The sequence below is a fragment of the Salmo salar genome, chromosome 01 (assembly GCF_965601325.2).
Source record: "Salmo salar chromosome 01, fSalSal1, whole genome shotgun sequence".
In the NCBI taxonomy this organism is placed as follows: Eukaryota; Metazoa; Chordata; class Actinopteri; order Salmoniformes; family Salmonidae; genus Salmo; species Salmo salar.
This window is the reverse complement of record NC_138291.1, coordinates 111,702,353-111,728,117: the sequence shown is the minus strand read 5'-3', so window position 1 is coordinate 111,728,117 and position 25,765 is coordinate 111,702,353. Positions and strand designations below refer to the sequence as shown.

General features: G+C 45.0%; 1 protein-coding gene across 3 annotated transcripts in view; it reads right to left on the bottom strand.

The window, feature by feature from the left end:
* pald1a (phosphatase domain containing paladin 1a) overlaps nt 1–25,765 on the bottom strand; it is a 179,834-nt gene that overhangs the window by 90,743 nt on the left and 63,326 nt on the right. For all 3 annotated transcript variants that reach the window (XM_082978763.1, XM_045687471.2, XM_045687469.2), the window contains 4 exons: nt 25,121–25,318; nt 23,730–23,870; nt 22,804–22,875; nt 20,475–20,615 (listed from right to left, as the gene is read on the bottom strand). In XM_082978763.1, coding sequence (XP_082834889.1) covers nt 20,475–20,615; nt 22,804–22,875; nt 23,730–23,870; nt 25,121–25,318 — 552 coding nt within the window. The remainder of the gene's footprint in view (nt 1–20,474; nt 20,616–22,803; nt 22,876–23,729; nt 23,871–25,120; nt 25,319–25,765) is intronic.

The window sequence follows — 25,765 nt, the reverse complement described above, 5'->3', positions numbered from 1 at the left end:
AGAGAGTAATGTTTAGACTACTGGTGTAGTGGAGGATGAATCAACACAGGTTCAGGGAGTAATGTTTAGACTACTGGTGTAGTGGAGGATGAATCAACACAGGTTCAGGGAGTAATGTTTAGACTACTGGTGTAGTGGAGGATGAATCAACACAGGTTCAGGGAGTAATGTTTAGACTACTGGTGTAGTGTAGTGGAGGATGAATCAACACAGGTTCAGAGAGTAATGTTTAGACTACTGGTGTAGTGTAGTGGAGGTTGAATCAACACAGGTTCAGGGAGTAATGTTTAGACTACTGGTGTAGTGTAGTGGAGGATGAATCAACACAGGTTCAGGGAGTAATGTTTAGACTACTGGTGTAGTGTAGTGGAGGATGAATCAACACAGGTTCAGAGAGTAATGTTTAGAATACTGGTGTAGTGGAGTGGAGGATGAATCAACACAGGTTCAGGGAGTAATGTTTAGACTACTGGTGTAGTGGAGGATGAATCAACACAGGTTCAGAAGTAATGTTTAGACTACTGGTGTAGTGTAGTGGAGGATGAATCAACACAGGTTCAGAGAGTAATGTTTAGACTACTGGTGTAGTGTAGTGGAGGATGAATCAACACAGGTTCAGGGAGTAATGTTTAGACTACTGGTGTAGTGTAGTGGAGGATGAATCAACACAGGTTCAGGGAGTAATGTTTAGACTACTGGTGTAGTGGAGGATGAATCAACACAGGTTCAGAGAGTAATGTTTAGACTACTGGTGTAGTGGAGGATGAATCAACACAGGTTCAGAGAGTAATGTTTAGACTACTGGTGTAGTGTAGTGGAGGATGAATAAACACAGGTTCAGGGAGTAATGTTTAGACTACTGGTGTAGTGTAGTGGAGGATGAATCAACACAGGTTCAGGGAGTAATGTTTAGACTACTGGTGTAGTGTAGTGGAAGATGAATCAACAGAGGTTCAGAGAGTAATGTTTAGAATACTGGTGTAGTGTAGTGGAGGATGAAAAAACACAGGTTCAGAGAGTAATGTTTAGACTACTGGTGTAGTGTAGTGGAGGATGAATCAACACAGGTTCAGGGAGTAATGTTCAGACTACTGGTGTAGTGTAGTGGAGGATGAATCAACACAGGTTCAGGGAGTAATGTTTAGACTACTGGTGTGGTGTAGTGGAGGATGAATCAACACAGGTTCAGGGAGTAATGTTTAGACTACTGGTGTAGTGTAGTGGAGGATGAATCAACACAGGTTCAGGGAGTAATGTTTAGACTACTGGTGTAGTGTAGTGGAGGATGAATCAACACAGGTTCAGGGAGTAATGTTTAGACTACTGGTGTAGTGGAGGATGAATCAACACAGGTTCAGAGAGTAATGTTTAGACTACTGGTGTAGTGTAGTGGAGGATGAATAAACACAGGTTCAGGGAGTAATGTTTAGACTACTGGTGTAGTGTAGTGGAGGATGAATCAACACAGGTTCAGGGAGTAATGTTTAGACTACTGGTGTAGTGTAGTGGAGGATGAATCAACAGAGGTTCAGAGAGTAATGTTTAGAATACTGGTGTAGTGTAGTGGAGGATGAAAAAACACAGGTTCAGAGAGTAATGTTTAGACTACTGGTGTAGTGTAGTGGAGGATGAATCAACACAGGTTCAGGGAGTAATGTTCAGACTACTGGTGTAGTGTAGTGGAGGATGAATCAACACAGGTTCAGGGAGTAATGTTTAGACTACTGGTGTGGTGTAGTGGAGGATGAATCAACACAGGTTCAGGGAGTAATGTTTAGACTACTGGTGTAGTGGAGGATGAATCAACACAGGTTCAGAGAGTAATGTTTAGACTACTGGTGTAGTGTAGTGGAGGATGAATCAACACAGGTTCAGAGAGTAATGTTTAGACTACTGGTGTAGTGGAGGATGAATCAACACAGGTTCAGAGAGTAATGTTTAGACTACTGTTGTAGTGTAGTGGAGGATGAATCAACACAGGTTCAGGGAGTAATGCTTAGACTACTGGTGTAGTGTAGTGGAGGATGAATCAACAGAGGTTCAGAGAGTAATGTTTAGACTACTGGTGTAGTGGAGTGGAGAGTGAATCAACAGAGGTTCAGGGAGTAATGTTTAGACTACTGGTGTAGTGTAGTGGAGGATGAATCAACACAGGTTCAGAGAGTAATGTTTAGACTACTGGTGTGGCGGAGGATGAATCAACACAGGTTCAGAGAGTAATGTTTAGACTACTGGTGTAGTGGAGGATAAATCAACACAGGTTCAGGGAGTAATGTTTAGACTACTGGTGTAGTGGAGGATGAATCAACACAGGTTCAGGGAGTAATGTTTAGACTACTGGTGTAGTGTAGTGGAGGATGAATCAACACAGGTTCAGAGAGTAATGTTTAGACTACTGGTGTAGTGTAGTGGAGGATGAATCAACACAGGTTCAGGGAGTAATGTTTAGACTACTGGTGTAGTGTAGTGGAGGATGAATCAACACAGGTTCAGGGAGTAATGTTTAGACTACTGGTGTAGTGTAGTGGAGGATGAATCAACACAGGTTCAGAGAGTAATGTTTAGAATACTGGTGTAGTGGAGTGGAGGATGAATCAACACAGGTTCAGGGAGTAATGTTTAGACTACTGGTGTAGTGGAGGATGAATCAACACAGGTTCAGAAGTAATGTTTAGACTACTGGTGTAGTGTAGTGGAGGATGAATCAACACAGGTTCAGAGAGTAATGTTTAGAATACTGGTGTAGTGTAGTGGAGGATGAAAAAACACAGGTTCAGAGAGTAATGTTTAGACTACTGGTGTAGTGTAGTGGAGGATGAATCAACACAGGTTCAGGGAGTAATGTTCAGACTACTGGTGTAGTGTAGTGGAGGATGAATCAACACAGGTTCAGGGAGTAGTGTTTAGACTACTGGTGTGGTGTAGTGGAGGATGAATCAACACAGGTTCAGGGAGTAATGTTTAGACTACTGGTGTAGTGTAGTGGAGGATGAATCAACACAGGTTCAGGGAGTAATGTTTAGACTACTGGTGTAGTGGAGGATGAATCAACACAGGTTCAGGGAGTAATGTTTAGACTACTGGTGTAGTGGAGGATAAATCAACACAGGTTCAGGGAGTAATGTTTAGACTACTGGTGTAGTGGAGGATGAATCAACACAGGTTCAGAGAGTAATGTTTAGACTACTGGTGTAGTGTAGTGGAGGATGAATAAACACAGGTTCAGGGAGTAATGTTTAGACTACTGGTGTAGTGTAGTGGAGGATGAATCAACACAGGTTCAGGGAGTAATGTTTAGACTACTGGTGTGGTGTAGTGGAGGATGAATCAACACAGGTTCAGGGAGTAATGTTTAGACTACTGGTGTGGTGTAGTGGAGGATGAATCAACACAGGTTCAGGGAGTAATGTTTAGACTGCTGGTGTAGTGTAGTGGAGGATGAATCAACACAGGTTCAGGGAGTAATGTTCAGACTACTGGTGTAGTGTAGTGGAGGATGAATCAACACAGGTTCAGGGAGTAATGTTCAGACTACTGGTGTAGTGGAGGATGAATCAACACAGGTTCAGGGAGTAATGTTTAGACTACTGGTGTAGTGTAGTGGAGGATGAATCAACACAGGTTCAGGGAGTAATGTTTAGACTACTGGTGTAGTGTAGTGGAGGATGAATCAACACAGGTTCAGGGAGTAATGTTTAGACTACTGGTGTAGTGGAGGATAAATCAACACAGGTTCAGGGAGTAATGTTTAGACTACTGGTGTAGTGTAGTGGAGGATGAATCAACAAATGTTCAGAGAGTAATGTTTAGACTACTGGTGTAGTGTAGTGGAGGATGAATCAACACAGGTTCAGAGAGTAATGTTTAGAATTTTGGTGTAGTGGAGGATGAATCAACACAGGTTCAGGGAGTAATGTTTAGACTACTGGTGTAGTGTAGTGGAGGATGAATCAACACAGGTTCAGGGAGTAATGTTTAGACTACTGGTGTAGTGGAGGATGAATCAACACAGGTTCAGGGAGTAATGTTTAGACTACTGGTGTAGTGGAGGATAAATCAACACAGGTTCAGGGAGTAATGTTTAGACTACTGGTGTAGTGTAGTGGAGGATGAATCAACACAGGTTCAGAGAGTAATGTTTAGACTACTGGTGTAGTGTAGTGGAGGATGAATCAACACAGGTTCAGAGAGTAATGTTTAGAATTTTGGTGTAGTGGAGGATGAATCAACACATGTTCAGGGAGTAATGTTTAGACTACTGGTGTAGTGTAGTGGAGGATGAATCAACACAGGTTCAGGGAGTAATGTTTAGACTACTGGTGTAGTGTAGTGGAGGATGAATCAACAGAGGTTCAGAGAGTAATGTTTAGACTACTGGTGTAGTGGAGTGGAGAATGAATCAACACAGGTTCAGGGAGTAATGTTTAGACTACTGGTGTAGTGTAGTGGAGGATGAATCAACACAGGTTCAGAGAGTAATGTTTAGACTACTGGTGTAGTGGAGGATGAATCAACACAGGTTCAGAGAGTAATGTTTAGACTACTGGTGTAGTGGAGGATGAATCAACACAGGTTCAGGGAGTAATGTTTAGACTACTGGTGTAGTGTAGTGGAGGATGAATCAACACAGGTTCAGAGAGTAATGTTTAGACTACTGGTGTAGTGGAGGATGAATCAACACAGGTTCAGAGAGTAATGTTTAGACTACTGGTGTAGTGGAGGATGAATCAACACAGGTTCAGGGAGTAATGTTTAGACTACTGGTGTAGTGTAGTGGAGGATGAATCAACACAGGTTCAGAGAGTAATGTTTAGACTACTGGTGTAGTGTAGTGGAGGATGAATCAACACAGGTTCAGGGAGTAATGTTTAGACTACTGGTGTAGTGTAGTGGAGGATGAATCAACACAGGTTCAGGGAGTAATGTTTAGACTACTGGTGTAGTGTAGTGGAGGATGAATCAACACAGGTTCAGAGAGTAATGTTTAGACTACTGGTGTAGTGGAGGATGAATCAACACAGGTTCAGGGAGTAATGTTTAGACTACTGGTGTAGTGGAGGATAAATCAACACAGGTTCAGGGAGTAATGTTTAGACTACTGGTGTAGTGTAGTGGAGGATGAATCAACACAGGTTCAGAGAGTAATGTTTAGACTACTGGTGTAGTGTAGTGGAGGATGAATCAACACAGGTTCAGAGAGTAATGTTTAGAATTTTGGTGTAGTGGAGGATGAATCAACACATGTTCAGGGAGTAATGTTTAGACTACTGGTGTAGTGTAGTGGAGGATGAATCAACACAGGTTCAGGGAGTAATGTTTAGACTACTGGTGTAGTGTAGTGGAGGATGAATCAACAGAGGTTCAGAGAGTAATGTTTAGACTACTGGTGTAGTGGAGTGGAGAATGAATCAACACAGGTTCAGGGAGTAATGTTTAGACTACTGGTGTAGTGTAGTGGAGGATGAATCAACACAGGTTCAGAGAGTAATGTTTAGACTACTGGTGTAGTGGAGGATGAATCAACACAGGTTCAGAGAGTAATGTTTAGACTACTGGTGTAGTGGAGGATGAATCAACACAGGTTCAGGGAGTAATGTTTAGACTACTGGTGTAGTGTAGTGGAGGATGAATCAACACAGGTTCAGAGAGTAATGTTTAGACTACTGGTGTAGTGGAGGATGAATCAACACAGGTTCAGAGAGTAATGTTTAGACTACTGGTGTAGTGGAGGATGAATCAACACAGGTTCAGGGAGTAATGTTTAGACTACTGGTGTAGTGTAGTGGAGGATGAATCAACACAGGTTCAGAGAGTAATGTTTAGACTACTGGTGTAGTGTAGTGGAGGATGAATCAACACAGGTTCAGGGAGTAATGTTTAGACTACTGGTGTAGTGTAGTGGAGGATGAATCAACACAGGTTCAGAGAGTAATGTTTAGAATACTGGTGTAGTGGAGTGGAGGATGAATCAACACAGGTTCAGGGAGTAATGTTTAGACTACTGGTGTAGTGGAGGATGAATCAACACAGGTTCAGAAGTAATGTTTAGACTACTGGTGTAGTGTAGTGGAGGATGAATCAACACAGGTTCAGAGAGTAATGTTTAGACTACTGGTGTAGTGTAGTGGAGGATGAATCAACACAGGTTCAGGGAGTAATGTTTAGACTACTGGTGTAGTGTAGTGGAGGATGAATCAACACAGGTTCAGGGAGTAATGTTCAGACTACTGGTGTAGTGTAGTGGAGGATCAATCAACACAGGTTCAGGGAGTAATGTTCAGACTACTGGTGTAGTGTAGTGGAGGATGAATCAACACAGGTTCAGGGAGTAATGTTTAGACTACTGGTGTAGTGTAGTGGAGGATGAATCAACACAGGTTCAGGGAGTAATGTTTAGACTACTGGTGTAGTGTAGTGGAGGATGAATCAACACAGGTTCAGGGAGTAATGTTTAGACTACTGGTGTAGCGGAGGATAAATCAACACAGGTTCAGGGAGTAATGTTTAGACTACTGGTGAAATGTAGTGGAGGATGAATCAACACAGGTTCAGAGAGTAATGTTTAGACTACTGGTGTAGTGTAGTGGAGGATGAATCAACACAGGTTCAGAGAGTAATGTTTAGAATTTTGGTGTAGTGGAGGATGAATCAACACAGGTTCAGGGAGTAATGTTTAGACTACTGGTGTAGTGTAGTGGAGGATGAATCAACACAGGTTCAGGGAGTAATGTTTAGACTACTGGTGTAGTGTAGTGGAGGATGAATCAACAGAGGTTCAGAGAGTAATGTTTAGACTACTGGTGTAGTGTAGTGGAGGATGAATCAACACAGGTTCAGAGAGTAATGTTTAGACTACTGGTGTAGTGGAGGATGAATCAACACAGGTTCAGAGAGTAATGTTTAGACTACTGGTGTAGTGTAGTGGAGGATGAATCAACACAGGTTCAGGGAGTAATGTTTAGACTACTGGTGTAGTGTAGTGGAGGATGAATCAACACAGGTTCAGGGAGTAATGTTTAGACTACTGGTGTAGTGGAGGATGAATCAACACAGGTTCAGAGAGTAATGTTTAGACTACTGGTGTAGTGTAGTGGAGGATGAATCAACACAGGTTCAGAGAGTAATGTTTAGACTACTGGTGTAGTGGAGGATGAATCAACACAGGTTCAGAGAGTAATGTTTAGACTACTGGTGTAGTGTAGTGGAGGATGAATCAACACAGGTTCAGGGAGTAATGCTTAGACTACTGGTGTAGTGTAGTGGAGGATGAATCAACAGAGGTTCAGAGAGTAATGTTTAGGCTACTGGTGTAGTGGAGTGGAGAGTGAATCAACACAGGTTCAGGGAGTAATGTTTAGACTACTGGTGTAGTGTAGTGGAGGATGAATCAACACAGGTTCAGAGAGTAATGTTTAGACTACTGGTGTAGTGTAGTGAAGGATGAATCAACACAGGTTCAGGGAGTAATGTTTAGACTACTGGTGTAGTGTAGTGGAGGATGAATCAACACAGGTTCAGGGAGTAATGTTTAGACTACTGGTGTAGTGGAGGATGAATCAACACAGGTTCAGAGAGTAATGTTTAGACTACTGGTGTAGTGGAGGATGAATCAACACAAGTTCAGGGAGTAATGTTTAGACTACTGGTGTAGTGTAGTGGAGGATGAATCAACACAGGTTCAGGGAGTAATGTTTAGACTACTGGTGTAGTGTAGTGGAGGATGAATCAACACAGGTTCCGAGAGTAATGTTTAGACTACTGGTGTAGTGGAGGATGAATCAACACAGGTTCCGAGAGTAATGTTTAGACTACTGGTGTAGTGTAGTGGAGGATGAATAAACACAGGTTCAGGGAGTAATGTTTAGACTACTGGTGTAGTGTATTGGAGGATGAATCAACACAGGTTCAGGGAGTAATGTTTAGACTACTGGTGTAGTGTAGTGGAGGATGAATCAACAGAGGTTCAGATAGTAATGTTTAGAATACTGGTGTAGTGTAGTGGAGGATGAAAAAACACAGGTTCAGAGAGTAATGTTTAGACTACTGGTGTAGTGTAGTGGAGGATGAATCAACACAGGTTCAGGGAGTAATGTTCAGACTACTGGTGTAGTGTAGTGGAGGATGAATCAACACAGGTTCAGGGAGTAGTGTTTAGACTACTGGTGTGGTGTAGTGGAGGATGAATCAACACAGGTTCAGGGAGTAATGTTTAGACTACTGGTGTAGTGTAGTGGAGGATGAATCAACACAGGTTCAGGGAGTAATGTTCAGACTACTGGTGTAGTGTAGTGGAGGATGAATCAACACAGGTTCAGGGAGTAATGTTCAGACTACTGGTGTAGTGGAGGATGAATCAACACAGGTTCAGGGAGTAATGTTTAGACTACTGGTGTAGTGTAGTGGAGGATGAATCAACACAGGTTCAGAGAGTAATGTTTAGACTACTGGTGTAGTGTAGTGGAGGATGAATCAACACAGGTTCAGGGAGTAATGTTTAGACTACTGGTGTAGTGTAGTGGAGGATGAATCAACACAGGTTCAGAGAGTAATGTTTAGAATACTGGTGTAGTGGAGTGGAGGATGAATCAACACAGGTTCAGGGAGTAATGTTTAGACTACTGGTGTAGTGGAGGATGAATCAACACAGGTTCAGAAGTAATGTTTAGACTACTGGTGTAGTGTAGTGGAGGATGAATCAACACAGGTTCAGAGAGTAATGTTTAGACTACTGGTGTAGTGTAGTGGAGGATGAATCAACACAGGTTCAGGGAGTAATGTTTAGACTACTGGTGTAGTGTAGTGGAGGATGAATCAACACAGGTTCAGGGAGTAATGTTTAGACTACTGGTGTAGTGGAGGATGAATCAACACAGGTTCAGAGAGTAATGTTTAGACTACTGGTGTAGTGGAGGATGAATCAACACAAGTTCAGGGAGTAATGTTTAGACTACTGGTGTAGTGTAGTGGAGGATGAATCAACACAGGTTCAGGGAGTAATGTTTAGACTACTGGTGTAGTGTAGTGGAGGATGAATCAACACAGGTTCCGAGAGTAATGTTTAGACTACTGGTGTAGTGGAGGATGAATCAACACAGGTTCCGAGAGTAATGTTTAGACTACTGGTGTAGTGTAGTGGAGGATGAATAAACACAGGTTCAGGGAGTAATGTTTAGACTACTGGTGTAGTGTAGCGGAGGATGAATCAACACAGGTTCAGGGAGTAATGTTTAGACTACTGGTGTAGTGTAGTGGAGGATGAATCAACAGAGGTTCAGATAGTAATGTTTAGAATACTGGTGTAGTGTAGTGGAGGATGAAAAAACACAGGTTCAGAGAGTAATGTTTAGACTACTGGTGTAGTGTAGTGGAGGATGAATCAACACAGGTTCAGGGAGTAATGTTCAGACTACTGGTGTAGTGTAGTGGAGGATGAATCAACACAGGTTCAGGGAGTAGTGTTTAGACTACTGGTGTGGTGTAGTGGAGGATGAATCAACACAGGTTCAGGGAGTAATGTTTAGACTACTGGTGTAGTGTAGTGGAGGATGAATCAACACAGGTTCAGGGAGTAATGTTCAGACTACTGGTGTAGTGTAGTGGAGGATGAATCAACACAGGTTCAGGGAGTAATGTTTAGACTACTGGTGTAGTGTAGTGGAGGATGAATCAACACAGGTTCAGGGAGTAATGTTTAGACTACTGGTGTAGTGTAGTGGAGGATGAATCAACACAGGTTCAGAGAGTAATGTTTAGAATACTGGTGTAGTGGAGTGGAGGATGAATCAACACAGGTTCAGGGAGTAATGTTTAGACTACTGGTGTAGTGGAGGATGAATCAACACAGGTTCAGAAGTAATGTTTAGACTACTGGTGTAGTGTAGTGGAGGATGAATCAACACAGGTTCAGAGAGTAATGTTTAGACTACTGGTGTAGTGTAGTGGAGGATGAATCAACACAGGTTCAGGGAGTAATGTTTAGACTACTGGTGTAGTGTAGTGGAGGATGAATCAACACAGGTTCAGGGAGTAATGTTTAGACTACTGGTGTAGTGGAGGATGAATCAACACAGGTTCAGGGAGTAATGTTTAGACTACTGGTGTAGTGGAGGATGAATCAACACAAGTTCAGGGAGTAATGTTTAGACTACTGGTGTAGTGTAGTGGAGGATGAATCAACACAGGTTCAGGGAGTAATGTTTAGACTACTGGTGTAGTGTAGTGGAGGATGAATCAACACAGGTTCCGAGAGTAATGTTTAGACTACTGGTGTAGTGGAGGATGAATCAACACAGGTTCAGAGAGTAATGTTTAGACTACTGGTGTAGTGTAGTGGAGGATGAATAAACACAGGTTCAGGGAGTAATGTTTAGACTACTGGTGTAGTGTAGTGGAGGATGAATCAACACAGGTTCAGGGAGTAATGTTTAGACTACTGGTGTAGTGTAGTGGAGGATGAATCAACAGAGGTTCAGAGAGTAATGTTTAGAATACTGGTGTAGTGTAGTGGAGGATGAAAAAACACAGGTTCAGAGAGTAATGTTTAGACTACTGGTGTAGTGTAGTGGAGGATGAATCAACACAGGTTCAGAGAGTAATGTTTAGACTACTGGTGTAGTGTAGTGGAGGATGAATCAACACAGGTTCAGAGAGTAATGTTTAGAATTTTGGTGTAGTGGAGGATGAATCAACACAGGTTCAGGGAGTAATGTTTAGACTACTGGTGTAGTGTAGTGGAGGATGAATCAACACAGGTTCAGGGAGTAATGTTTAGACTACTGGTGTGGTGTAGTGGAGGATGAATCAACACAGGTTCAGGGAGTAATGTTTAGACTACTGGTGTAGTGTAGTGGAGGATGAATCAACACAGGTTCAGGGAGTAATGTTCAGACTACTGGTGTAGTGTAGTGGAGGATGAATCAACACAGGTTCAGGGAGTAATGTTCAGACTACTGGTGTAGTGGAGGATGAATCAACACAGGTTCAGGGAGTAATGTTTAGACTACTGGTGTAGTGTAGTGGAGGATGAATCAACACAGGTTCAGGGAGTAATGTTTAGACTACTGGTGTAGTGTAGTGGAGGATGAATCAACACAGGTTCAGGGAGTAATGTTTAGACTACTGGTGTAGTGTAGTGGAGGATGAATCAACACAGGTTCAGGGAGTAATGTTTAGACTACTGGTGTAGTGGAGGATGAATCAACACAGGTTCAGGGAGTAATGTTTAGACTACTGGTGTAGTGGAGGATGAATCAACACAAGTTCAGGGAGTAATGTTTAGACTACTGGTGTAGTGTAGTGGAGGATGAATCAACACAGGTTCAGGGAGTAATGTTTAGACTACTGGTGTAGTGTAGTGGAGGATGAATCAACACAGGTTCCGAGAGTAATGTTTAGACTACTGGTGTAGTGGAGGATGAATCAACACAGGTTCAGAGAGTAATGTTTAGACTACTGGTGTAGTGTAGTGGAGGATGAATAAACACAGGTTCAGGGAGTAATGTTTAGACTACTGGTGTAGTGTAGTGGAGGATGAATCAACACAGGTTCAGGGAGTAATGTTTAGACTACTGGTGTAGTGTAGTGGAGGATGAATCAACAGAGGTTCAGAGAGTAATGTTTAGAATACTGGTGTAGTGTAGTGGAGGATGAAAAAACACAGGTTCAGAGAGTAATGTTTAGACTACTGGTGTAGTGTAGTGGAGGATGAATCAACACAGGTTCAGAGAGTAATGTTTAGACTACTGGTGTAGTGTAGTGGAGGATGAATCAACACAGGTTCAGAGAGTAATGTTTAGAATTTTGGTGTAGTGGAGGATGAATCAACACAGGTTCAGGGAGTAATGTTTAGACTACTGGTGTAGTGTAGTGGAGGATGAATCAACACAGGTTCAGGGAGTAATGTTTAGACTACTGGTGTAGTGTAGTGGAGGATGAATCAACACAGGTTCAGAGAGTAATGTTTAGACTACTGGTGTAGTGGAGGATGAATCAACACAGGTTCAGAGAGTAATGTTTAGACTACTGGTGTAGTGTAGTGGAGGATGAATCAACACAGGTTCAGGGAGTAATGTTTAGACTACTGGTGTAGTGTAGTGGAGGATGAATCAACACAGGTTCAGGGAGTAATGTTTAGACTACTGGTGTAGTGTAGTGGAGGATGAATCAACACAGGTTCAGGGAGTAATGTTTAGACTACTGGTGTAGTGGAGGATGAATCAACACAGGTTCAGAGAGTAATGTTTAGACTACTGGTGTAGTGTAGTGGAGGATGAATCAACACAGGTTCAGAGAGTAATGTTTAGACTACTGGTGTAGTGGAGGATGAATCAACACAGGTTCAGAGAGTAATGTTTAGACTACTGGTGTAGTGTAGTGGAGGATGAATCAACACAGGTTCAGGGAGTAATGCTTAGACTACTGGTGTAGTGTAGTGGAGGATGAATCAACAGAGGTTCAGAGAGTAATGTTTAGACTACTGGTGTAGTGGAGTGGAGAGTGAATCAACACAGGTTCAGGGAGTAATGTTTAGACTACTGGTGTAGTGTAGTGGAGGATGAATCAACACAGGTTCAGGGAGTAATGTTTAGACTACTGGTGTAGTGGAGGATGAATCAACACAGGTTCAGAGAGTAATGTTTAGACTACTGGTGTAGTGTAGTGGAGGATGAATCAACACAGGTTCAGAGAGTAATGTTTAGACTACTGGTGTAGTGGAGGATGAATCAACACAGGTTCAGAGAGTAATGTTTAGACTACTGGTGTAGTGTAGTGGAGGATGAATCAACACAGGTTCAGGGAGTAATGCTTAGACTACTGGTGTAGTGTAGTGGAGGATGAATCAACAGAGGTTCAGAGAGTAATGTTTAGACTACTGGTGTAGTGGAGTGGAGAGTGAATCAACACAGGTTCAGGGAGTAATGTTTAGACTACTGGTGTAGTGTAGTGGAGGATGAATCAACACAGGTTCAGGGAGTAATGTTTAGACTACTGGTGTAGTGGAGGATGAATCAACACAGGTTCAGAGAGTAATGTTTAGACTACTGGTGTAGTGTAGTGGAGGATGAATCAACACAGGTTCAGAGAGTAATGTTTAGACTACTGGTGTAGTGGAGGATGAATCAACACAGGTTCAGAGAGTAATGTTTAGACTACTGGTGTAGTGTAGTGGAGGATGAATCAACACAGGTTCAGGGAGTAATGCTTAGACTACTGGTGTAGTGTAGTGGAGGATGAATCAACAGAGGTTCAGAGAGTAATGTTTAGACTACTGGTGTAGTGGAGTGGAGAGTGAATCAACACAGGTTCAGGGAGTAATGTTTAGACTACTGGTGTAGTGTAGTGGAGGATGAATCAACACAGGTTCAGAGAGTAATGTTTAGACTACTGGTGTGGTGGAGGATGAATCAACACAGGTTCAGAGAGTAATGTTTAGACTACTGGTGTAGTGGAGGATGAATCAACACAGGTTCAGGGAGTAATGTTTAGACTACTGGTGTAGTGGAGGATGAATCAACACAGGTTCAGGGAGTAATGTTTAGACTACTGGTGTAGTGTAGTGGAGGATGAATCAACACAGGTTCAGAGAGTAATGTTTAGACTACTGGTGTAGTGTAGTGGAGGATGAATCAACACAGGTTCAGGGAGTAATGTTTAGACTACTGGTGTAGTGTAGTGGAGGATGAATCAACACAGGTTCAGGGAGTAATGTTTAGACTACTGGTGTAGTGTAGTGGAGGATGAATCAACACAGGTTCAGAGAGTAATGTTTAGAATACTGGTGTAGTGGAGTGGAGGATGAATCAACACAGGTTCAGGGAGTAATGTTTAAACACTGTCTGGCTAATGTTATTAATCTGCTGATTTCTGTCTGTGTCTCTCCGTCCGTCCGTCCTTCCGCCCGTCTCCGTCCTTCCGTCCGTCCGTCCATCTCACTCTGTCTCTGGCTCCCTCAGTGTCCCTGTCCCTCATTCCCGGTCCCGCTCTTTCCCTCACTCCCAGTCCCTCACTCCCTGTCCCACACTTTCCCTCACTCCCAGTCCCTCACTCCCTGTCCTGCTTTTTCCCTCACTCCCAGTCCCTCATTCCCTCTTTCGCTCTTTCCCCCTCTCACTCTTTCCCCCTCTCACTCTTTCCCCCTCTATCCCTCTTTCGCTCTTTCCCCCTCTCGCTCTTTCCCTCTCCCCCTCTTTCCCCCTCCCTCTCTCCCCCCTCGCTCTTTCCCTCTCTTTCCCCCTCCCTCTCTCCCCCTCTGTCCTTCTCTCCTGACCATCAGTTAGTTTTGTGATGGTCCCTTTAACTTAGTGGCTCTAGCCCAATCCCTCCCTCCCTCCATCCTCTTCCTGATGACGTCCATTACCTAACCTCAGAAAACCTGCTAACAACATTCTCCCCATTCTGAAAATATTTTTCCACTGCGCCGTCCAAACCAGGAGGGCCTTTCTGTAGACACACACACACACACACACACACACACACACACACACACACACATAGTAAGTGAAGGGGAGGGAGACAGCAGGAGGGAATAGAAAGGAAGGCGGGGAGAGAAATTAAGATGGAGCGAAAGAGGGAGATGGAGCGAAAGAGGGAGATGGAGCGAAAGAGGGAGATGGAGAGAAAGGAAGCTGGAGAGAAAGGGGGAGATGGAGAGAAAGGAAGCTGGAGAGAAAGAGGGAGATAGAGAGAAAGGAAGCTGGAGAGAAAGGAAGCTGGAGAGAAAGAGGGAAATGGAGAGAAAGGAAGCTGGAGGGAAAGGAAGCTGGAGAGAAAGGAAGCTAGAGAGAAAGGAAGCTGGAGAGAAAGGAAGCTGGGCAGAAAGAGGGAGATGGAGAGAAAGAGGGAGATGGAGAGAAAGAGGGAGATGGAGAGAAAGGAAGCTGGAGAGAAAGAGGGAGACGCAGCTGGGAGGAGAAAGACAGATGAAGAGGGGGAGGAGAAGCTCAAATAGTTAAAAGTTTGTAAAACAAATGATCTTCAGAACCAATTTCCTCAGTAAAGCCAGGAAACCAAGATGTTTCATACACTCCTGCTTGTGGGCGGTGAAAATGGCAGGTAAACAGGTACATTCTTGTGTTGCAGTTTTACATTTAAGAGAAGTCCTGATTCTCAGATCTAAAAGCACAAAGGAAATAGTATTTCTGTGAACAAAACAACCATGTCTGTCTGATCAGACTACAGTACACTACGTACTGAAACATGAAGAAGATACTCTGTCTGATCAAACAGACTACAGACCACTACGTACTGAAACATGAAGAAGATACTCTGTCTGATCAAACAGACTACAGACCACTACGTACTGAAACATGAAGAAGATACTCTGTCTGATCAAACAGACTACAGACCACTACGTACTGAAACATGAAGAAGATACTCTGTCTGATCAAACAGACTACAGACCACTACGTACTGAAACATGAAGAAGATACTCTGTCTGATCAAACAGACTACAGACCACTACGTACTGAAACATGAAGAAGATACTCTGTCTGATCAAACAGACTACAGACCACTACGTACTGAAACATGGAGCTATTCTGTCTGATCAAACAGACTACAGACCACTACGTACTGAAACATGAAGCTATTCTGTCTGATCAAACAGACTACAGACCACTACGTACTGAAACATGGAGCTATTCTGTCTGATCAAACAGACTACAGACCACTACGTACTGAAACATGAAGCTACTCTGTCTGATGCAAACAGACTACAGACCACTACGTACTGAAACATGGAGCTATTCTGTCTGATCAAACAGACTACAGACCACTACGTACTGAAACATGAAGCTACTCTGTCTGATCAAACAGACTACAGACCACTACGTACTGAAACATGAAGAAGATACTCTGTCTGTACCACACACATTCACAATGGAAAACAAGAAACCTCCAGCTGACAGAGAGATAGGAGAGAGAGAAAGAGAGATAGGAGAGAGAGAAAGAGAGATAGGAGAGAGAGAGGAGAGAGCGAAGGAGAGAGGGACCTACAGAGAGAAAGCGTGAGAGAGGGACCTACAGAGAGAAAGCGTGAGAGAGGGACCTACAGAGAGAAAGCGTGAGAGAGGGACCTACAGAGAGAAAGCGTGAGAGAGCGACCTACAGAGAGAAAGCGTGAGAGAGGGACCTACAGAGAGAATGCGTGAGAGAGCGACCTACAGAGAGAAAGCGTGAGAGAGGGACCTACAGAGAGAATGCGTGAGAGAGGGACCTACAGAGTGAAAGCGTGAGAGAGGGACCTACAGAGAGAAAGCGTGAGAGAGGGACCTACAGAGAGAAAGCGTGAGAGAGGGACCTACAGAGAGAAAGCGTGAGAGAGGGACCTACAGAGAGAATGCGTGAGAGAGGGACCTACAGAGAGAAAGCGTGAGAGAGGGACCTACAGAGAGAATGCGTGAGAGAGGGACCTACAGAGTGAAAGCGTGAGAGAGGGACCTACAGAGTGAAAGCGTGAGAGATGGAGGGGTGTGTGTGTTACTCGTGTCTGATTCACGTTGCCCTGCTTCCTTCCAGCAGCCACATCAGGCTCAGTTTATCACCTAGACCTGCCGGCTGGACAGGAGGCCTCCGCTACACGTCAGGAGACGAGAGGAGCTGGAGGCTGGACAGGAGGCCTCCACTACACGTCAGGAGACGAGAGGAGCTGGAGGCTGGACAGGAGGCCTCCACTACACGTCAGGAGACGAGAGGAGCTGGAGGCTGGACAGGAGGCCTCCACTACACGTCAGGAGACGAGAGGAGCTGGAGGCTGGACAGGAGGCCTCCACTACACGTCAGGAGAAGAGAGGAGCTGGAGGCTGGACAGGAGGCCTCCACTACACGTCAGGAGACGAGAGGAGCTGGAGGCTGGACAGGAGGCCTCCACTACACGTCAGGAGACGAGAGGAGCTGGAGGCTGGACAGGAGGCCTCCACTACACGTCAGGAGACGAGAGGAGCTGGAGGCTGGACAGAATCTAATAATCAGCCATGACAGATATTCTACAAGGAGAATGACAGACTCCTCATTCAACACTCATATACAGGATTTGGATTCCTTCCCCCGAAGTGGAAAAAGTTACCTGGTCAGCTACCCCACCACAAAGTCACCACAAGTTTCTAAATGAGAGATTACTGGATGTAGAGATGATCACTATGACGGGTAAGAGTGCTGCAAACGCTGCAGAGAGGACAAAGACTATCGATGAATAAAACATTACAGAATAATATGTCTCAGAGTGGAAGCAGTGGCAGGGTTGGACTGCTGCTGTGTAGAAAGAAAGAAAGAAAGAAAGAAAGAAAGAAAGAAAGAAAGAAAGAAAGAAAGAAAGAAAGAAAGAAAGAAAGAAAGAAAGAAAGAAAGAAAGAAAGAAAGAAAGAAAGAAAGAAAGAAAGAAAGAAAGAAATCTGAAGACAGAGTAAAAGCTTGAGAGTGAGAGCAGGGGGAAAGAGAGAGACAGAGAGAGACAGAGAGAGACAGAGAGAGGGCGGGACAATGAGGCCCATTGATAGTGTGGAGACGGAGCAGGGTACCTCCGGCTAACCCATGTGCAGCCAGGCAGCCTCAGAGTGCAGCCTCAGTACAGACAGACACACATTGATTACAGTCTGTATTACAAATGGCAAAAACAGAGAGAGCAGAGCACTGCAGCCCTGTTGAACTTCAACTACAGGATCCCTCTCTCCACACACACACACACACACACACACACACACACACACACACACACACACACACACACACACACACACACACACACACACACACACACACACACACACACACAGTTACTCAACCCTGCACCTTAGAGGCTGCTGCCCTATGTACATAGACATGAAACACTGGTCACTTTAATAATGGAACACTAGTCACTTTAATAATGTTTACATACTGCTTTACTCATCTCATATGAATATACTGTATTCTACTGTATTATATTCTACTGTATTTTAGTCAATGCCACTAATATGGATATATTCCTTAACTCCGTGTGTATGTATTGTTGTGAATTGTTAGATATTACTGCACTGTTGGAGCTAGAAACACAAGCATTTCACAACACCCGCAATACGTGTGTATATGTGACCAATAACATTTGAATTGATTTATCACCCACCCCCCCCAGGACAGGAGTCAACCAGAGCTGTAATAGTAGTAGACACATAGGACCCAACACACTATACAATGCTTCCTCAATGAAGAGTTCAAATCAACTAGTCAATATTAACCAGTATATAATATATATTTTTTTTTATTTAACTAGGCAAGTCAGTTAGGAACAAATTCTTATTTTCAATGACAGCCTACCTAGGAACAGTGGGATAACTGCCTTGTTCAGGGGCAGAATGACAGATTTTTACCTTGTCAGCTCGGGGATTCAATCTTGCAACCTTTCGGTTACTAGTCCAACACTCTAACCACTAGGCTACCTGCCGCCCCTAATTACCATAAGCAACAACATATTATTCATTTCTAACCAGTACTGCACCCTAAAGTCAAAGAATTAACATTAAACAACAACTACTAAACAAACATAGTATTTGTAGATGCTTATGAGTACCTCGGGTCCAAGACATGACTAGTCACCTAAAAACAAGAGCATTACTGCCATCAATGGGCCAGGAGTGGAACTGCAGCCATCTATGGGCCAGTAGTAGAACTGTAGCTAGATAAAAACAAGAGCATTACCACCATCTATGGGCCAGTAGTAGAACTGTAGCTAGATAAAAACAAGAGCATTACCACCATCTATGGGCCAGTAGTAGAACTGTAGCTAGATAAAAACAAGAGCATTACCACCATCTATGGGCCAGTAGTAGAACTGTAGCTAGATAAAAACAAGAGCATTACCACCATCTATGGGCCAGTAGTAGAACTGTAGCTAAATAAAAACAAGAGCATTACCACCATCTATGGGCCAGTAGTAGAACTGTAGCTAGATAAAAACAAGAGCATTACCACCATCTATGGGCCAGTAGTAGAACTGTAGCTAGATAAAAACAAGAGCATTACCACCATCTATGGGCCAGCAGTAGAACTGTAGCTAAATAAAAACAAGAGCATTACCACCATCTATGGGCCAGTAGTAGAACTGTAGCTAAATAAAAACAAGAGCATTACCACCATCTATGGGCCAGTAGTAGAACTGTAGCTAAATAAAAACAAGAGCATTACCACCATCTATGGGCCAGTAGTAGAACTGTAGCTAAATAAAAACAAGAGCATTACCACCATCTATGGGCCAGCAGTAGAACTGCAGCTAAATAGTCTTGTCTCTCCCATTGGGTTGTACCAGTTCAGGGTCATGCCTTTCAGACTAGAAATGCACCTGTGACACATGACAACCATTCCCTTATATCAGTGTGATCAAAACAGTGTTTTAATGAGTTGACATTATTTGTGTTATTGTTAGGTAGTGTAATATAAAGGCAGGTGTCGCCCCCTACTGGACATGTCTGTAGGTGCAGATGATAATCACTCAGGTGGCTGTCTATGGGTGTATGGTGGTGTATGGTCTAGTATGGTTGTCTATGAGGTGTATGGTAGTGTATGGTCTAGTATGGTTGTCTGTGAGGTGTATGGTGGTGTATGGTCTAGTATGGTTGTCTATGAGGTGTATGGTCTAGTATGGTTGTCTATGGGTGTATGGTGGTGTATGGTCTAGTATGGCTGTCTATGGGGTGTATGGTCTAGTATAGTTGTCTATGAGGTGTATGGTGGTGTATGGTGGTGTATGGTCTAGTATGGTTGTCTATGGGTGTATGGTGGTGTATGGTCTAGTATAGTTGTCTATGAGGTATATGGTGGTGTATGGTCTAGTATGGTTGTCTATGGGGTGTATGGTCTAGGATGGTTGTCTATGGGGTGTATGGTGGTGTATGGTCTAGTATGGTTGTCAATGGGGTGTATGGTGGTGTATGGTCTAGTATGGTTGTCTATGGGGTGTATGGTCTAGGATGGTTGTCTATGGGGTGTATGGTGGTGTATGGTCTACTATGGTTGTCAATGGGGTGTATGGTGGTGTATGGTCTAGGATGGTTGTCTATGGGGTGTATGGTGGTGTATGGTCTAGTATGGTTGTCTATGGGGTGTATGGTCTAGGATGGTTGTCTATGGGGTGTATGGTGGTGTATGGTCTAGTATGGTTGTCTATGGGGTGTATGGTGGTGTATGGTCTAGGATGGTTGTCTATGGGGTGTATGGTGGTGTATGGTCTAGTATGGCTGTAATGTGGTGTATGGTCCTACCTGTCTATAGGTATGTAATGGGGGGGAGGTCCTACCTGTCTATAGGTATGTAATGGGGGGGGTGGTCCTACCTGCCTATAGGTATGTAATGGGGGGGTGGTCCTACCTGTCTGTAGGTATGTAATGTGGTGTATGGTCCTACCTGTCTATAGGTATGTAATGGGGGGATGGTCCTACCTGTCTATAGGTATGTAATGGGGGGGTGGTCCTACCTGTCTGTAGGTATGTAATGGGGGGTGGTCCTACCTGTCTGTAGGTACAGATGATTATCTCTCTGAGGTGGTAATGCATGGGGGTCATGGTCTCGCTGACTGAGTCCAGAGCCATGTCCACCTCCCTCTTCATCTGGTGACCGTCCGGCAGTAGTCTAACTAGCTGCATCACCACCTGGGAACAGACAGGACAGAATACACACACTGACTGTCAGACAGGACAGAATACACACACTGACTGTCAGACAGGTAGCGTAGAGAGATGGTGGTGACGTGTTACCATGGACCCCAGGTAGCGTAGAGAGATGGTGGTGACGTGTTACCATGGACCCCAGGTAGCGTAGAGAGATGGTGGTGACGTGTTACCATGGACCACAGATAGCTTAGAGAGATGGTGGTGACGTGTTACCATGGACCCCAGGTAGCGTAGAGAGATGGTGGTGACGTGTTACCATGGACCACAGGTAGCTTAGAGAGATGGTGGTGGCGTGTTACCATGGACCCCAGGTAGCGTAGAGAGATGGTGGTGACGTGTTACCATGGACCCCAGGTAGCGTAGAGAGATGGTGGTGACGTGTTACCATGGACCCCAGGTAGCGTAGAGAGATGGTGGTGACGTGTTACCATGGACCCCAGGTAGCGTAGAGAGATGGTGGTGACGTGTTACCATGGACCCCAGGTAGCGTAGAGAGATGGTGGTGACGTGTTACCATGGACCCCAGGTAGCGTAGAGAGATGGTGGTGACGTGTTACCATGGACCACAGGTAGCGTAGAGAGATGGTGGTGACGTGTTACCATGGACCCCAGGTAGCGTAGAGAGATGGTGGTGACGTGTTACCATGGACCACAGGTAGCTTAGAGAGATGTTACCACAGACCCCAGGTAGCGTAGAGAGATGGTGGTGATGTGTTACCATGGACCACAGGTAGTGTAGAGAGATAGTGGTAATGTGTTACCATGGACCCCAGGTAGTGTAGAGAGATGGTGGTGACGTGTTACCATGGACCACAGGTAGTGTAGAGAGATGGTGGTGACGTGTTACCATGGACCCCAGGTAGTGTAGAGAGATGGTGGTGACGTGTTACCATGGACCCCAGGTAGCGTAGAGAGATGGTGGTGACGTGTTACCATGGACCCCAGGTAGCGTAGAGAGATGGTGGTGACGTGTTACCATGGACCCCAGGTAGCGTAGAGAGATGGTGGTGACGTGTTACCATGGACCCCAGGTAGCGTAGAGAGATGGTGGTGACGTGTTACCATGGACCCCAGGTAGCGTAGAGAGATGGTGGTGACGTGTTACCATGGACCCCAGGTAGCGTAGAGAGATGGTGGTGACGTGTTACCATGGACCACAGGTAGCGTAGAGAGATGGTGGTGACGTGTTACCATGGACCCCAGGTAGCGTAGAGAGATGGTGGTGACGTGTTACCATGGACCCCAGGTAGCGTAGAGAGATGGTGGTGACATGTTACCATGGACCCCAGGTAGCGTAGAGAGATGGTGGTGACGTGTTACCATGGACCCCAGGTAGCGTGGAGAGATGGTGGTGACGTGTTACCATGGACCCCAGGTAGCGTAGAGAGATGGTGGTGACGTGTTACCACGGACCCCAGGTAGCTTAGAGAGATGGTGGTGACGTGTTACCATGGACCCCAGGTAGTGTAGAGAGATGGTGGTGACGTGTTACCATGGACCCCAGGTAGTGTAGAGAGATGGTGGTGACGTGTTACCATGGACCACAGGTAGCGTAGAGAGATGGTGGTGACGTGTTACCATGGACCCCAGGTAGTGTAGAGAGATGGTGGTGACGTGTTACCATGGACCCCAGGTAGCGTAGAGAGATGGTGGTGACGTGTTACCATGGACCACAGGTAGTGTAGAGAGATGGTGGTGACGTGTTACCATGGACCCCAGGTAGTATGTAAGTAGCCTTGCCCTTGGCTTGTGCGAACCAGACCGGCTCAGAACGCTGTTTCTGAAGCAACTTGATGTACCAGTACACCCCCTGGACAGGACACTAGTCTATCTCCTCAATACACCCCCTGGACAGGACACTAGTCTATCTCCTCAGTACACCCCCTGGACAGGACACTAGTCTATCACAGGGCCTTACCCCCAATCTATCTCCTTAATGCAGAGTGACAAGCAGAGATGTATCATGTCCCATTTTGACAGAGTTTGGTGTGACTGTCGGCCAGACTATTCCAGACCAGAGGAGAATCTTGTCTGCAAGGTGGTTGCTAGGCCACTACAGCTCTAACACTGAGCTGTAGCACTATAGTCTCTGCTATGTGGTCAACCTAAAACTCTTATGTTTCATTCAAACCCTCTTTTGGTAAAAGTCTCTATGTTTGTTACTCACCTTGAATTCTCCCTTGGTGTACTTGGCATCAGGAACACTGACAATCTCATCATCACCAAACTCAGGAAAGCCCTATGGCAGAACCAAACCAACAACGGATGAGCATTGCTGTTTTAATACTGGTTTAACAGCTCTGGTAACATCTGCAATGTGTTTATTACACAGCAAATAAACTATTCCTGGAATATAGGTTGGTTTTCCAGAATAGACTCTTACAGTGAAATGTCAGACAGTGAGGGGAGTGTAGTCTTACAATGAAGTGTCAGATAGTGAGGAGTGTAGTCTTACAGTGAAGTGCCAGACAGTGAGGGGAGTGTAGTCTTACAATGAAGTGTCAGATAGTGAGGAGTGTAGTCTTACAGTGAAGTGCCAGACAGTGAGGGGAGTGTAGTCTTACAGTGAAGTGTCAGACAGTGAGAAGTGTAGTCTTACAGTGAAGTGCTAGACAGTGAGGGGAGTGTAGTCTTACAGTGAAGTGTCAGACAGTGAGGGGAGTGTAGTCTTACAGTGAAGTGTCAGACAGTGAGGAGTGTAGTCTTACAGTGAAGTGCTAGACAGTGAGAAGTGTAGTCTTACATTGAAGTGCCAGACAGTGAGAAGTGTAGTCTTACAGTGAAGTGTCAGACAGTGAGGAGTGTAGTCTTACAGTGAAGTGCTAGACAGTGAGAAGTGTAGTCTTACAGTGAAGTGTCAGACAGTGAGGAGTGTAGTCTTACAGTGAAGTGTCAGACAGTGAGGAGTGTAGTCTTACAGTGAAGTGCTAGACAGTGAGAAGTGTAGTCTTACATTGAAGTGCCAGACAGTGAGAAGTGTAGTCTTACAGTGAAGTGCCAGACAGTGAGAAGTGTAGTCTTACAGTGAAGTGCCAGACAGTGAGAAGTGTAGTCTTACAGTGAAGTGTCAGACAGTGAGAAGTGTAGTCTTACATTGAAGTGCCAGACAGTGAGAGCAGCTATGACCATGGCCGTTGTGGTTCTTCCCTTGCCGTTGGAGCAGTTGAACACGAAGGCTGAGCGAGAGTCCTCAGCCAAGGTACTCTTCATGGCCTCCAAGAGCTGGTCAAAGTCCTGAGTAAAACAACACACAGGCGCACACACACACAGGCACGCACACACATACAGGCACGCACACACACACAGGCACGCACACAGGCACAGGCACGCACACAGGCACAGGCACGCACACACACACACACACACACACACACAGGCACGCACACACACACACAGGCACGCACACAACAGATGGCGAAATTCAGTTCTACAGTTCATAAAACATGTAATAACATTCAACACCACTAGAGGGAGAACAAAGATTTCCATTTTTCACCCTCATTTTTATTTATTTTACCTTTATTTAACTAGGCAAGTCAGTTAAGAACAAATTCTTATTTTCAATGACAGCCTAGGAACAGTGGGTTGTTCAGGGGCAGAACGACAGATTTGTACCTTGTCAGCTCAGGGATTCGATCTTGCAACCTTTCAGTTACTAGTCCAACGCTCTAACCACTAGGCTACCTGCCTCTAACCACTAGGCTACCTGCCTCTAACCACTAGGCTACCTGCCTCTAACCATTAGGCTACCTGCCTCTAACCACTAGGCTACCTGCCTCTAACCACTAGGCTACCTGCCTCTAACCACTAGGCTACCTGCCTCTAACCACTAGGCTACCTGCCTCTAACCACTAGGCTACCTGCCTCTAACCACTAGGCTACCTGGCTCTAACCACAAGGCTACCTGGCTCTAACCACTAGGCTACCTGGCTCTAACCACTAGGCTACCTGCTCTAACCACTAGGCTACCTGCTCTAACCACTAGGCTACTTGCTCTAACCACTAGGCTACCTGCTCTAACCACTAGGCTACCTGCTCTAACCACTAGGCTACCTGCTCTAACCACTAGGCTACCTGGCTCTAACCACTAGGCTACCTGGCTCTAACCACTAGGCTACCTGCTCTAACCACTAGGCTACCTGCTCTAACCACTAGGCTACGCTGCCGCCTCATATCAGCCCCATGACAACCTGTCACTGACCCTCATATCAGCCCCATGAAAACCTGCCACTGACCCTCATATCAGCCCCATGAAAACCTGTCACTGACCCTCATATCAGCCCCATGAAAACCTGTCACTGACCCTCATATCAGCCCCATGACAACCTGTCACTAACCCTCATGTCAGCCCCATGACAACCTGTCACTGACCCTCATATCAGCCCATGAAAACCTGCCACTGTAGTGCCTCCACAAAACCATTACCTTTGTGTGTGCGTGTGTGTGTTTGAATGTGTGTGTGCATGTGTGTCGTCTGCCTTTACCTCCTCCTTGGGGGCGCAGCAGTCTGACAGAGGGATGCGTTTATAGAGCAGTCCCTGGTGTGTTCTCTGGTACTGGTTGAAGACCTCCTGGACCGTCAGACAGGTTTTAAACATCTTCATCTGTTTCTCCTGCTCCAGAGTGACCTCCAGCCACTTCTGGGCTCTCTGAACCTCCTCTCCCAGGGCTGTCTCTAGTTTCTGGGGTAGAGAGGAGGGGGAGGGACAGTCAGACTGGGGCTCACTTTACTTTACTGGTTTATTGTCCACGTAAGGATCACTTAGTACCTCTATGTACTGGGGGTTAGGGTCAGTTAGTACCTCTATGTACTGGGGGTTAGGGTTAGTTAGTACCTCTATGTACTGGGGGTTAGGGTCACTTAGTACCTCTATGTACTGGGGGTTAGGATCAGTTAGTACCTCTATGTACTGGGGGTTAGGGTTAGTTAGTACCTCTATGTACTGGGGGTTAGGATCAGTTAGTCCCTCTATGTACTGAGGGTTAGGATCAGTTAGTACCTCTATGTACTGAGGGTTAGTTAGTACCTCTATGTACTGGGGGTTAGTTAGTACCTCTATGTACTGGGGGTTAGTTAGTACCTCTATGTGTGTGGGGTGAGGACATGGATGTGTTAGTACACCAACAGT